This window comes from Cajanus cajan, chromosome 6 (assembly GCF_000230855.2).
Source record: "Cajanus cajan strain Asha chromosome 6, NIPB_CcT2T_4, whole genome shotgun sequence".
In the NCBI taxonomy this organism is placed as follows: domain Eukaryota; kingdom Viridiplantae; phylum Streptophyta; class Magnoliopsida; order Fabales; family Fabaceae; genus Cajanus; species Cajanus cajan.
In genome coordinates, this window is record NC_138522.1 from 64,348,723 (window position 1) to 64,364,546 (window position 15,824).

At 28.1% G+C, this 15,824-nt stretch overlaps 1 protein-coding gene across 1 annotated transcript; it reads right to left on the reverse strand.

Moving 5' to 3' along the window:
- Window positions 1-5,094: 5,094 nt before the first annotated feature.
- LOC109797984 (ent-copalyl diphosphate synthase, chloroplastic) lies at window positions 5,095-14,010 on the reverse strand. The gene is made up of 15 exons (XM_020358168.3): window positions 13,833-14,010; window positions 13,148-13,219; window positions 12,961-13,052; window positions 12,538-12,841; window positions 12,264-12,447; window positions 11,829-12,043; window positions 11,531-11,651; window positions 11,301-11,413; window positions 10,944-11,170; window positions 10,698-10,813; window positions 8,785-8,883; window positions 8,443-8,682; window positions 7,274-7,397; window positions 6,474-6,668; window positions 5,095-5,483 (listed from the first exon to the last, which is right to left on the reverse strand). The coding sequence occupies exons 1-15, from the start codon at window positions 13,945-13,947 to the stop codon at window positions 5,250-5,252; spliced, it is 2,451 nt and encodes an 816-aa protein (XP_020213757.1). The 5' UTR covers window positions 13,948-14,010; the 3' UTR covers window positions 5,095-5,249.
- Window positions 14,011-15,824: the final 1,814 nt, after the last annotated feature.

Genomic DNA, 15,824 nt, shown 5'->3' on the forward strand with positions numbered 1-15,824 from the left:
TCTCTCACCGGTTCAATCTATTATTAAAAGTGTACAATATACTTCTTTTACTATTTTATGTCTAGCTGGATCGTAGATCAAATCGCTGATTTTATTTAAGGTCACAAACTTTCGGTAAATAAATTAACTTTAATTATTGAAATAATAATTGGAATTTAAGAACCACTAAGAATGAGTTGAATTAAAAGTGTTTTATTTATAAAAAGGGTCAAGATTATATATATATATATATATATATATATATATATATATATATATATATATATATATATATATATAATATTTGAAGAGCGTATATATAAGAATATTATTTTTATGTAAAAGTTAGAATACTTAATCTTAACTTTTGAATTAAAAATAAAGGATTATATTAAAAGATTACATTCTCAATAAAAGAAGTGTTAACAATACACATTATAATATATTTATTTTTTATTGATTAAAATTTATTAAAAATTATAAAATTGGAAGAGAATCATTAAATAGGTGTGTGACTCATCAAATTATATATTTTTTAATAAATTTTAGCAAATTAGAAAGAGTGTATTCAAAAAAGTTTGTTACAAGATATGTTGTTAGCATTTTCATTCTCTCTTAAAAATAGTCTCATAGAGTCAAAGTATAGACAAAAATATATACAAGCACGAACCACCATGGTCAGGGACGGAGCCAGGATTTCAATACTGGGGGGCCGAGAATTGGAATGATCAAATGAGGCGCTACATTTTTTTAAAAAAAAAAAAATTCCAAAGTGATACCACATAGCAGGCCGTACCAGAAGTCCAAAAGTTGAATAAAAAAATAAATTTGGGTTATTCATTTAATTATACATATGAGTTTATATTAAAAATAGGGGGTGCCATATAGTAATATATATGTATATAAAAAAAAATTAAAATTGTTGGGGGGGCCGTGGCACCCGTAGGTCCCCCCTTGGCTCCGTCCTTGACCATGGTTGACCTAGAATTAGGAGAATTGAGTTACTAAATCTATCGTTATTGTAATTTTGATAAATAAAAAAGTTACATATAAAGAGAGATGTATTATTTTTTATTGAAAGAAATGAGAACTATGAATATAAAAAATTATATTTTATTTGAAAATTGTTAATATTAAAAAAAATACACATAACTTTTGTAGTAACCTTATTTTATAATCATATTATTGTTACGGGTATCCACAGACTTAATAATTTTTAATATTGATGCTATAAAGAGAAGAATAAAAATTATCATCATACATGTATAATTTAACCCACATTTTAAAATTCACATTTTTAAAATGAGAATTATTATCACTTAACTCACTACGCGTTAAGTAATAACATATTAAGGGAAAAGAGAGAATCAGTGTTTTTATATTTCAAAAATAATAATAATGCAATAAGTAGTTACTTAAAAGTGTGCGAGAGATTTACATGAGAATAGTTGTAAATTAATGAAGAGAGAGAAAAAAAAACTAAATAAAAATAAATGAAAAAAGTAGTTTTAACAATGAGATAGTAAAAAAAATTGCATACATCAAAAGAGATAGTTATAAGATTCGTTTATTACACGAAATATTTTTATATTTTTAAATATTTTAAATGGAGAATTTTAATTTTTCATATTTGATAGTCATTTAAAAAAATTTCAAAAGATATATTTTCTAGAAACCATTTTTATCTTACTTTGTAACAAAAAAAATATTTTCATAGGAAATTGGGAATCTAACTTTCTTAAATAGGAAAAAATGTATATAAAAATCAAAAAGAAATATATAATTCGAATTCATCTTCTTCCAAAATATTCTTTGTTATATACTCCATTATTAATTTTTTAAAGATGGAGAAAAAGATAACACCATTTTGTACTCTTTCACAAACTCCATTTAAATCTTTCTTTTTCTCTCTTTTGTTCTTGTGTTTATTATGTATGATGTGAATATTTTTCTTGTTAACCTAATAATAAAAATTAAATAGTTAGATAATTTTCATAAGGTATGGTATTTTTATAACTATTTAAATATTATAAATTATAAAACTAACGTTGCTAATTTCTTATTATGACTTTTAATTTTAACTTATTATAAGTTTAATAAATTATTTAAGCAAAATAACATTATATATGTTCTTTACTATTTTATATATAGTTTACTCATATTTTAATTTTAATTGTTAATTTAGGTTTTTTCTTTCTTATTATGATAAATCATAAAAACTGTATTTTACACTTTGATTTACTTTATACTTTTTATATAGTTTAATTATATGTAAATTGTTGATTTTTTATTTTAAGTTAAATATGATATTTTTATGTTAGATTATAACACGATTACAACTTATAAAAAAGAAAAAACTCAATTTTTTTATAAAAGTAATTTTATAAAAAATATTTATATGTCTAAATAATAATCAAATGTGAGAATCTTTATTTTCTAAGTAATGGCGAAATTTGGATAAAAAATTTAAAGGTGCTAAATTAATCTTTTTATATATAAATTAAATGTTTTACTAATTAAAAAAATAATAAAACTTTTAATTTTTTCTACTCAAAATAAACATACATAATAATAAAATCTAAAAAAATATTATCATTTATTAGTCATTTCATAAAATAATTATATAAATATAATATTATATTTATATATATATATATATATATATATATATATATATATATATATTATAGAAAAATTTGAGGGAGCCATGGCTCCCCACTGTCCCCAAAAAGGTCCGTCCCTATTCCTAAGAAATCTATATAAATATTTTCATACGAGCATCCAAGTGAATTTTAATTATTTTTATGAATTATGATTTTCAAAATTTATAATTTTCAAGTATTATATTTTTGAACATGAAAAAATTTCTTCCCTACCAAATATCTCTTAAAAGTATAGATATAATTAATTCAATTATTAAAAGAAGAAACAATATTTACTTTTATTATCACTTACTTATACGCTGTTCCTTTTCTAAAATAAAATGTAAAAAAAAAATGACGTGTAAACTAGAAAGAGATAATATGTCAAAGAATGTGATTTTAGAAAGTTGCAAAAATAAAAAAAAAATAATAAAAAAAGGATAAAAAGATGTATGTAAAAATAGAACTAAAAGTATTAAAAATAATATTTAATTTATATATATATATGATAAAATTGTTAAATATTTAAATAATAATTTTAAAAATTATACTCACAATAATTTATGATTAATCAATAGTGTAAAACTGTTTATATATTTTTTTTCCTAATAAGAATATATAACTTTTTTTATTCTTAAATAAAGTAATATCTCCAATAGTGTTTGACCATATAATGTTTTAAAATAGTTAAATTTCATTATCGGTAAAAAAGAAAAAGAGTAATAATTATTGACACCGAATGTTTCATTGACGCACAAAAATTAAATATTCTTTGAATTTATTATAAAATGTTTCTTCTCGTTGCGTCATTTCCTTGAGATAGAAATAGATTGCTGTTACAAGCAGTAATAATTAATTAATAAACCCTAATTCACTCATCTACAGTATTATGACATCTTGTTGACATTTGATAATGGATTTTAGTGGGTGGCAGATAACGCTATTCTGAAATGATTTTTGCCTCTAAAATAATAAGTGAACCTAGCTACGTGTATTTTTTTATTTTATTTAATTTTAAATATCGCTCGATATTAATATGTTAAAATCTAAAAACAAAAAAAAATATATATTTTAATCTATTTTGTAGATAAATTTATTTTGAAAGAAGAGTTCAGATGATTTTTAATTAAGCACGTGTTACTTAAGATCAATACTTTTAATTAATTATTTGAAATGAAGAAATTATGAAAACTGTGTTTTGCCTTTCCTAATTATATATATAAAGCATTTTCAGCTGAGATGAATTTTTCTGGTAGATATTTTGTGCAATGTAGGATTTGGTGAAGCACCCACTTCATGCGAAGAAAGACCAACCCACCAAGTTCCTCACATGTTTGTTTACACGCGGGACCTTTGTCTGCCATTTTTATTATTGCCAACTTTTATGGGATCTCAATATCATTGGACAAACAGGTCAAAAGGAGTGATGCTATTTTCTCCCAAAGTTCCTCCAAATATACAGTAAATTTTTTTATTTATATTTAAATTATTAACTCACACATTAGGTCAGAATATATTTGGGAGGATCCTTTCAGAGGATGTATCATTTTTGGGTCAAAAGATATCTCACTTCTGAGAGCACTTTAATGTGGTTTACTGCTTGACTCTGATATTCCACTTGCAAAATCTGTATCCATTCAAGATGGGTCAAGTTGAAACTCTCACTCTTCCACTATGGCTTACGTACATCATTGCTATACATGTTAATTATCACAACAATAATTATAACTTACGTACTTTAATTATCAACACAATAATTATGGCCCTTTATCATTTTCTTGTCGACAGAAACAGCTGGAAAAATAGCATTTAACAACATTATTTTACATTTGTTATTTTACGCGACTTATAAACAAAAAAAAAAAAAAAGAACAGTAGGACATTTTTTATTATATTAGTTGTCAAACAACCGGTGTATGATGCTACTTCTTACATCGATTTGATGCAGAAAGAAATTCAACACCGATTAAATAACAACCAATATAAGATGTTTTTTTTTATTATTATTATATTTACACTCTAGTTTTTGTTTTCGAGTTCATGCTCTTATTATACTTTACACTCTAGTTTTTGTCTATTAAAAAATTATATAACTTTAGTTTTTTCTATTAAAAGATTAAAAAATTATACAATTCTTACTTTTTTATTTAAATTTTATCATTTGTATTATTATATTTTTCTCATTAACTGTATTTTTTCTAAAATTCATATTATCTTTTGAAATCGCATAAAATTCTTTTAAATTTTATAAATTCTCATACTATAAATCTATTAAAATTCTGATTATAAAAGTACTTAAAAAAAAACCTTAGAGATTATATTACATTTTAAAAAAAAATGAAAATTCACAAAATGTTTTTTATGTTAAAATAATTTTTCAAAATTTTAATCCAATATATTTTTTAAATATCTCTATTTTAAAATAAGAGTATTAAAATTGTTTATTCACACAAATTAAAGACAGGAAGTAAAATTTAATAAAATTATTGGAAAGCTGAAAAATGGCATGCATATACATGGAGCAGCACAACTGAACATTTTTTTTTTCTTTTGAACATTGTTCGCAGGGAAATTATGCACAATGATGGTGAAATCTAACATCTAAACATTGTTTAAATAAAAAATTATTTAAACAACTTTATCAAACAGAACTTTGGCAACATGGAAGTTGGTGGTCCTTGCATCACAGAATGCTGTATAGTAAAAACTCTTGGCCACTGTGAGGAAAGTACTCTTGATATTGAAATCAATGCCAGTTGGAGATTTTTGGTACACCAATTGCACCAGTTCTTGCATTTTTGACTCTACTTCTTCGGTGGTGATGCTGTTTACATACGTACCATTGCCGCCATTCTCGAGTTCCTATAGGGTTATATTCACAAAAGATGCAAATGTTACTAACAAATTATAGATATACCGAATCAAGCATATCATTTTAAATATAAAAAAATTTGTGCGCGGCAAAAGAATTATGTAATATATACATAATAATAATCTGTTGGGATATAAACAAAATCCCACATCATTCAAATAAGAGAATGCATATGAGTTTATATACACACAATTGTCTTTATTGGTTGATAGGTTTTTTTGATAATATTTAAAGACAAACCTGTGAGAACCTGGACCCAAAACGAATAATAATTCACCAATGTGGACAATAGATATTCAATAGATATACAAGAATTTCTCCTATAAGAGATATATTATTATGGAGTCGGCAAACTTGAAGATCGTGCATAGTGCACCACTACACTAAACGACAAAGTTTTGTGTAGGATAGAATTTCCATTATGCAGTTTTCATAAAGACAATGCTCTCTGTGTTGTGTTTCGCAAGGCCTCTATTATGACTATTTTGAGAAGAGTAAGGATGTGTTTGGGTATCACTCACGAATCAATATTATTCCTCAAGATCATAGTAATATAATACTAAAAGAAATAAAAAGAAAAGTAACTATTTATTACTTTTTTATTATAAAAAAGGATTAAATATTATTTCATACGATAAAGTTAATCCAAACATATTGTAAATGCCCATTTGCTGATGATTCTTTTTCTTTATTTCCTGTGATAAACCCTTTTCCTAAAGCTGCTTAGTTCACTTTTCTAACAATAATCCAAAGAGCATATGCATGGTATATCTAATTAAAAAATAAATTAAAAAAATCTATGCAGCTTTTTAGGTTTGTAAACCAGCCTGCTTTTTTTTTTTTTTTTTTGGTTTATGGGAAAGTGGGGAAGGTAAATAAAATGAATTAATTAAGGAGCATGCAGCCAAAAGATTAAGGTTTGGAAAGTAGCTATAGCATTGTCGTAGGATATAAAATATAATGGTTGCCATGTCACTAACCTTGTCCTTTTGAAGACAATGGAGTGTACAGCAGACGGTGTTAGTGAGTTGAAGGAGACTCTGATATTGTGGATCCAACACTTGATCCTCCGAAATCCAATTCCCGGCACATAGGTTTATTATCTGCACCAAAAGCTCACCTTGTCCTTCACATTTGTCTCCTTCGCATTCCCAACTTGAAAGCCACTTTTCCCACTATCATAACATCACACGAAAAAATAAAATGTTTAAGACATTTTGGAACCAGTATTCCGATTTGGTGATTGCATTGGTCAACTCATGTTTGATTCTCCATTTTTTGTTTTCAATTCCATGTCATGCATGATTCCTTTTCAGTCGCCGCGGTACGGTTACGAAATCATTATATTTATCACAAATGTCAAAGGTGACGGAGCTTCAACTCAATTCTGGTGCAAATTAACTATATATTTACTTTTCATCAAAAGGCAAAACAAATCTGTAAAAAATGGAACTTTTCACATAGTACCATTTTCTACTTCTGTTTTCTAAAATATAAAAATGATTACAACACGCTCTCTAGAATTATTTTTATCCACTTTATTATCATGGGAACTTCCATGCCGGGTCCAACAGAAAATTTAGACCCATGCTTTCTTCATATAGACAACATGGGATTTCACCTTATTTAAAAAGAATAGCCTTATTAAAATCATCAATACATATGTTTTACCAAATATATTATATACCAATAGTAAACCATCTCAATTCATGTTAATCGGAAGAGAAATTTTGATCAAATTTGAGACTAATGTAATAATATTGAGGAAAGGTAGACTCACACTACGATGCATATCATATCCAATTTCATGACCGTGAGACACTAGTATATCCCACGAGATTTGATCTATGGTGGCAACCAAGGTATCTGTGAGTCCATGTCCTGTTCTTTTCCTGTTAAACCTCCTGCATTCGAACACAAAAAATTTTGTGTTCAATTTCTCATCAGGCTAATAGTAACATAATTTAACCAATGATTATAGTAATTTCGTTGCAGAATAATAGTTAACAAGGATGCAACTCCACTCTGGGTGGACTAGGCATTTTGGTGTCTACAAAATGATTGGGGAACAGAAAGAAAGAGAAAAGGGTTTCACACACTGGACAAAACTTTGGTTAAAAGTTTCCCACTTTATCGTCCTTATCAAATATGCCAACATAATAAGTCTATGATGGTCCAGCTATCTTGTTCCCTTGTAGGGCTGAACGAATAATAATATGTTTAAATACCAATTTAAATCAAATTTAATAAAAAAATTACGTATTTTAATAAAAAAAAGAAAAAATTTAGTAAGTATAACTTTTTTTCAACCCTAATAATTCAATTGATTCTCAAATATTCAAAGTTCAACTAACATAACATTTACAGAATTAGATATGCAAGTGTTGCAATAATCTTCTACAAGCGTTCCACTAGTCCATTACGATAAATTCTTTCGTACTATTTTAATTGGTTTCAACTTAAACATAAAGTTAACAGTTATTTTTCATTTATATCTATTACTTTGTCCGTGTCAATATAAATCGAGCTTGCCGACAAAGACCATACACCTCTCAAAGTGGAGAATTTCTATCACTTTGTTCATATCACCAACGTCAAGGGTTTCAATATATTCGGCATGTAAAAAAGTTCATTGTCGTTCTACTGATACTAGTGTGGACTAGGACATAGAGTATTATTTTAAGGTATTCTCATTTTCACTTTCTTACTGGACCATCATCTCATTGTCACTCTCTCTTCAACTTGAAGTAATAAGTTCCGTGAGCCTTTGATGGCTCAACAAAGCTAGGTCATATGTATATCAATAGGTACAAGAAAAGGACATGGTTAAATGGACATGATCTACCTTCAAGGACCCAAGAACTACCATTAACCAAAAAAAAGGGTTCTATATAAGTTTGAGATTTAATTAATTAATATGGCATTGTTTCAATATTTATACAAACTTACCAGCCAATGGAGTAGTCTCGCCTGTTAATGCAGTCACTGAATTTTTTGACAAAAGCTTTCCTCATTTCTGCATCACTAACATATGATGTTATGGTCTCAAGCAAGGCTATGGTTTTGGCCCACGCTAGTCTCACATGTGACCTTTCAGGCTCAAATATGTTTGCTGCTGCCAGAAAATAAGCCAACAGAAGACTTCTTCTGCTCATTCCAAACTCTCCCAATCTAGATTCTGAGAACCACCTGTTACATGTCATTGCAAATTAATGAAAGTATAATAATGTTAATTACATTATACAAAAAAAAATGTTAAAAATATTTCAATATGGTTTTAGTTGCTCTTACTTCTGAATTTCCCCCCACTCAATTAGATGTAGTGCCTGGCAATTGTTGTAATCTAATTTAGCAAGCTCGAGATAGTTATTGTTGTTCACATAGGCCATCCTGCATGCGACGAAAAAGGTAATTCAATTATTCAAGGAAGATTAATTTAGATTAAACACTTATTTAATAAATTATAATTATATAAAAAATTGTTATAAATTTGACCTTCAAACCTATTAAAATTTAAATAAGTTAAAAGATCTTATTTCAGTAAGCTTCTTAAAAATATTTATTGAAATAAGTAAAAAAAAAATTATAAGAGCCATAAACTAAAATAAGTTCTACAAAAACTCTTACAAATGTTAAAAAATAAAGAGTTCGAAAAAATAGAGTTAGCAGTGCGAAATATGAACAAATTAATGAATCTTAAATAGGCCATTTATCTCAGCATGTTTATTTGTTTATTTATGTGATGACAGATTAAAGCGATGCTAATTATTACTAGCTACTGTGATTCTTCCTATTATTAAAGTTTTATTACAGTTATGTGTGAGATTGAGCATAGTCAATTATTAAAATCTAAAAAGTTTTATGTGAAGTATTTGGAATATTAATAAAATTATTATCTTTTGCTACTATTAATTTAAATTTTTTATACTTTAACTTTTTAGATACGTGAGCCCAAATTCAAAATGCATCGGAAAGAACGTTCGTTCCTGAATGCATTTGACGTTTTTCATTTTTTTATTTTATTATTACTACATCTCGCTGTCTGAGATAAAGGAATTGATGATTCAACAACCAACATCATATACGGGTGTGTCGCTATCGGTATTTTATGTTAATTAAACTGAAAAGTGACAATGACAAATTATTTTATACAAAAACTTTTTAATGTAAAATGTTATCGATTATGCCAATTTGAAGGTTGCAGTTATAAACTGCTCTTAAGAAAATTATAAAATCTTACACTCTAATCCCGATTTATTACTTTAATCATATATATTAACATTAAGCGCCTTTAACAATCATTTATTTGATTTTATCCAATAGATCCTAAATGTTAAAGTCCCAACCCAACATTTGTTATTTTGTTGATCACATGATTGTGATCCTAGATAACTTTAATCATTAGATCGATAAAGTGATTTACTTAATCACAAAACTTGCCTATAAAGATTTTCATCAGTCCATAGGAAAAGAAAAACACTAAAACTTTCAATGATTTATAAATAAAATGAGTCATGTGACTTCACATTCGGATAAAAAACAAATTTGTATTATATTCATTTATAGCAAGATAAAGTATTATCGTATCATGAGTTACATTTTTTTAATATTAATCATTATTTCAGTTCACTTAATTATCACTGTTAGAAAAATTAAAATTAGTTTCAGAATAATTTATATATAATTTTTTTAAAAAAATCTATCACTAAAATTTAGCAGCCTCAAAATTAGCGAGTAAAAATCATTATTAAATTTGAAAATTAATTCACTGTGTTTTCAGCCGTATATAAAAATTTAAAATTAATAATAACTTTAAAATAAATGTAATTTGATATTATTATAATACTTAATAATTAAAATGTCTTCGTCTCATTCTTATAATAACTTACGAGAAATAATAACATATGATACATTCTTGCTAAAATCATTTTATTATTGAGTGAAATTCATATATGGCCCACAAAATATTTTATGTTTTAATAAGTTTGCATCATCTCTTACATTTTTCGTAGTTCAGGATTATGTTAAGTTACAGGGAAACACAATGTGGTGATGGTCTCAAAATTTTTGATAGAATGTGGAGAAAAATAAAATAATAAACGTTTAGAATCAGAAAGTAGAATCCGTTTCGAATAAAGAGAATGAGATGGTCCCTGTTGCGAAAAGAAAATGAAATGTGGTTAGGAGATGAAAGTGCGAAGTACCTATAAAGGGTTTTGCCTATCCACACATCACTCTCACCACCGTATTGATCAATGTAGAATCTTGTCTCCACGCGAGGCAAGTTTGCATACCATGGCACGTCCAACGCATACGCCACCTGCGCACAACACAGAACGTAAACCTTAGTATAAAATTCAGACTTCGTACATACGAACATTAATTATGTGTTCCAACACATTCCTATAGTTGTCAATTTCTTTGTGACATCGATTGAACTATTCACCTACCTCGTCTGCCAGGTTCTTCATTATGATCCATTTATCTACTAGCTCTTTTGCTGCACGCTTATCACTCAAAAATTTGGCCGAGAAGTTCTTGGCATGTTCAAGAATTTTCTCTCCGGGGAACATTACTTGAGTAGCTCTATACAGATTAAACATCCCTGTCACAGCTTGTGTGCTCTGCCCCCTAAAGCAGAAGAATTCACCATTTCTCTCAAAGTACTTGAACACATCTATATCAAAAATAACAAAATCAAGATCATTACCGTCCAATATATAACAAAGCAGTTCATTGAATAAAATGTTTGAGTTTTTGTATATAGATTTAATTTCATAAATGTTACGTTATATGGTTATACTTACCTGCTGAAACTTGGTGGCCGTATAATCTTAGTAACCTGAAACCCATTGCTGTGTCATCAATGTCTTGAACTTCTGAATTTCTTGCCCAACAAATACCCTTTTCAGTCCAATATCTGAAATTTCATTTATAAATTAGAGTTGCTTAGCATTGGAAACCTCTGTTTCATGTTCGGTTAACTAGTTCCAAAGTGTGTTACAAAATATTAATTTAAGGATCATTATTAAATTACCTATAAACATAACCCAAACAGTCTTTAATCTCTTGCTGAAAATACCGAGATATTCCAAGGCGTTCCAGCCTATCGACCACCCAAATATGTTCGAACAAATCCACTGGATACACGTTTGGAACTGGTACAAACAAAAGATCATAAACCATATTAGTATAGTGCCAAATATGGTATGCTATTATTATTACTATAGAAAAGAGGAAATGAAGATTGGAAATGATATAATAATATAAACATAAACAAAATTAAAAAGAAAGAAAGATATACTATATATAAGAAAGGGTTAATAGCGCTTTACCTCCCCCATTGAACTTGGTGACCACTTTATTCAAGTAATTTTGACAATTTTGATCTTTGGTTTGCATGAGAGCAAAGGCGGTGGAAGAGGGAGAAAACAAGAAGGACCCGTCATTAGACTGGAGTTTTAGAAGTTTATTCCAGTCAAGTCCTGACATGCCTTCCAAGCTATGAAGCAGAGTCGTGGGTACTTTATGCATCATATCTCTTGGTATTCTATCCCCACCAAGGCCCACACACACCACAACACAATAATGACACACTCGTTAAAGGGGTGTTGCAGAACTCGGAAGAAAAAAAAAGTGATTCTTAGATATTATACTTTCACAGAAAACAAAGAGTTTGCAAGATAAGGTTGCTTAGAATCTATTATGAAAATAGACATGGGCGCATAACAACACGCTGGCAAGCATAATTATGACCACAACTAAGGTACCTTGTGAGTTTTACGTCTTTCATTGCAAAGATTTTATTCAGGATAGGGGAATTTTCGGGAACTTCGATCTTCAAACCACGAGCCAAGTCAAGAAGTGAAGGGAAAGCAACTTCAAATCCAATTGGCATGTGCTCCGCATTCTCATTCTCCAGCTTGTTAAGATTCTCTCTAAAAAATGCCATCCCTAGTGTATCATGTACCACATTAATAAAAACTCGCTAATTAGCATTTGTTAAATCAGAGGATAATAATAATTATAATTCAGTATTACTACCTTTCTCATACTTTTCATGGTGCATATTCCAGGATTTTAATGCAATAACACAAGCCAACGTGTTAATAATCCGATCATGGGCTGAAAATATTTCTTTATCACCCCATGATCCATCGGGGTGTTGATTTTTTGCAATCCATTCTAGACTCGATGGAAATTGAGGGACACCACTTCCATGAACATCTTCCACCAGAGCAACCCAAGCAGTGTCATAAGCAGATATGGTTATTTCTCCATCATCCATGGAACCCAATATTGATTTGATAGTGTCCACGCGCTTCTTGATCTCATTTCCCACCAAAACCTTCTTTTTGACAATGTTATAGTAACCAAAAGAAATTGCATGTCACAAAAGAAAAAAAATAATCAAAAGAAGTCCATTAAGAAAGGCACAAAACAGAGAGGTGAGAGAGTTTGAAGCACCCCAATGTCTTGCTCCTTTTCTATGTCATCCTCCACATCAATCTCACGCAACTTTAACGTTGCTAGACTACCCTGAAATACGTCTGAATATTCTGCATAACATTGGTCCAAGCATGCTTTAGCGAAAGTAATTAATATTAAACTATTTAATTAAAGTAGAAAGAAACTAAGAAACTCCATTAAATACCTTGAGTTCGTGGCTTGTATATAGCTCTGCATCTTATCACTTGTTTGTCGTTACTCTCGGACGATACAGCACCTATATATAAAAATGATATAAATCTTTCACTTAATTACTTTGTTGGGTGGGAATTAGTTACTATATTACTTTCAGCTTCCAGTGAAAAACTACTCCACTCTTCTTTTGTTTCTTTTTATATCTTTTTTTGGTTTTGGGTGGAGGAAGAAGAAAACAACAGACAGCGCAACTAACAACTTTAGCCTGCTTGATAGTGAAATCTTGAGCTGAAAGTTACAGAACCGGAAATGCTATGTTCTTAACGAAATTAATTAAAAAAATATTAATCAACAAAGGAAACCATGCACATATGCAAGGAAAGAGTATCACTAGTGAAAGAAAATAAAATAAGGTTGCTAAGTAATATCGTGACGATTCTTTGATGAATTTCATGCACCATTTGGCTGATATAGCTTCCTACAAGATAAGTTGCCAACTTTTTTTGTGTTTTTCAATTCTTTGGTAATAGAATGTTCTCGTCAACAGAAACTAAAAAAAAGAAAGAAAAAAAAGAAAAGAAAAGAGAATCGAAGACAGGGTTAACAAAAATAGTAGAAAAACATCATATTAATTGTGAGACAAGGGGAATCAAGAAGATGTTGGTGCTTGAGCACGGCATGAGAACTAGACTTACCCAGAGAGGGTTTGGTGAAGGGGTGATGAAAGATAGAAGGAGAAGGTGATGGAATAGGAAAATGGTTAGAAGAGAAAGAGAGAAGGTGGCACTGGGGGGAGAAGTGAGAAGCCATGATGACGTGTTTGTGTTGATTGAACAAATTTTTTGTTTCACTTCGGAGAGAAAGGCAGGATTTAAAAGGCAAATTATGGAGAGGCTAGAAGACAGAAATGACTTCCCAAAGATTCCCGCTAATGGTTGCATGGCATCCTAAGGGCACTCCCGTCCTTTTCTTATTATCATTTCCATTCTTTTCCAACTCAATTTTTTCAAACACCTAATATTTTTTTTGATCTATTTCATTTTTTCCGTCATATCATTATCACCCATAATTTCTATATTATGTTTTTTCCCTCTTTAATCTCCATCTGACTGAGTGTCAAATAGCAATTGTACATGCATTACTATTATAATATAATATATGTAATATATATATATATATATATATATATATATATATATATATATATTTTAATGTTTTCAAAATCATATTGATTTATGGTACGATTGAAAGATATTAATCGGTTTATTTAATGGTTATGACATGATGTATATAATAGCATAAAATATAATAATAATATGATAAAATTATACTAGTGTAAACAAAGTTTTTTATGACAATAATTTTATGTTAGTGTAATTCACATAATATAAAAAATGATGTGATAATAAAGTTATGATAACTTTTTATTGTAAGTACGTGTTGACTCACACATCATAAAATTTTTTTTTTATGTTGGATGAGTTAACACCAATCCTAGAATGTGTTGGAGAGAGAGTCAACTTTTTAATAGGTCTGAACTTTTTTATAACAAGTATAATGATATCAAATATAAAAAAAAATAATTTATAATTAGCAAAACAACACCCAACATAAAAGTGTTTTAAAAATTCAAATGTGAGACTCTTACCTTTGGTTTTTTGTTTTTTTCCTTTTCTTTGTCCTTCTCCTCCTCATACAATGAGGTAAATTATTTTCTACTTTTTTTTTTACATTTTCTATTGCTATTGATTAAATGTTGATAGTATAATGGTTTAGAAGCAAACATGGTGTGGAAATGACAAATGTGGTAGTGACAAATATGGTGGTGGAAGACAATGTCATGAAAACAAAAAGATATGAGAATTAAAGGGACACTAGTAAAAATGAGTGAGGATGCAAAAATGGGAGAGAAAGAGTCCAATGGCGAGACATAAAGAGATACAACAATGAGAGAGAAAAAAACACAATAATGAAGGGCAAAAAGATGTGACAATGAGTAGGAAAGAGCACAACAACAAAATGTGAAGAAATACGACGAGAGAGAAAATGTATGGCAAAGATGTAATTGTTATTAACCTAAAAAAATAACACCTTTTTATGTCGGTTTTTTTAATAATCAACATAAAAAGTTAAAAATTTTATGTTGTCACCTGTTAGAATCTATGACAATTCTATAACAAACATAAAAAAAATCTTTTTACCTATCATTAAAAGTGTCATGCACACTAATATTAGTATAGAATGAGAATAACCGAATTTAAATTTTATTCAATGTATAATGATATCATATAATATTTTTATCTTATCATATCTTATAATTAACATGAAATATATAGATAATAATAAAATGAGATATAAATTATATTCAAATGAAAAAATCATTATTTCAATAAAATTACAAAAATATATATCTTTAATTTATTTTTAGAATTTTCAAATTATCAAAATATAAGAGAATGGTAATTTTAAGTAAACTATACAAAAAAAATATATATTTATGTAGTTACTTTTTCTTAAAACTATATATATATATATATATATATATATATATATATATATAAGAAGATATTCTTTTATTTTAAAAGTAAGTTTTGGTAGATTTATTTCACTTAATAAATCATGTTCTACATAAATTTCAACGGTCTAATTGTTAAATTAAAAGTTTTTAATGTATAAATTAAGTTTAT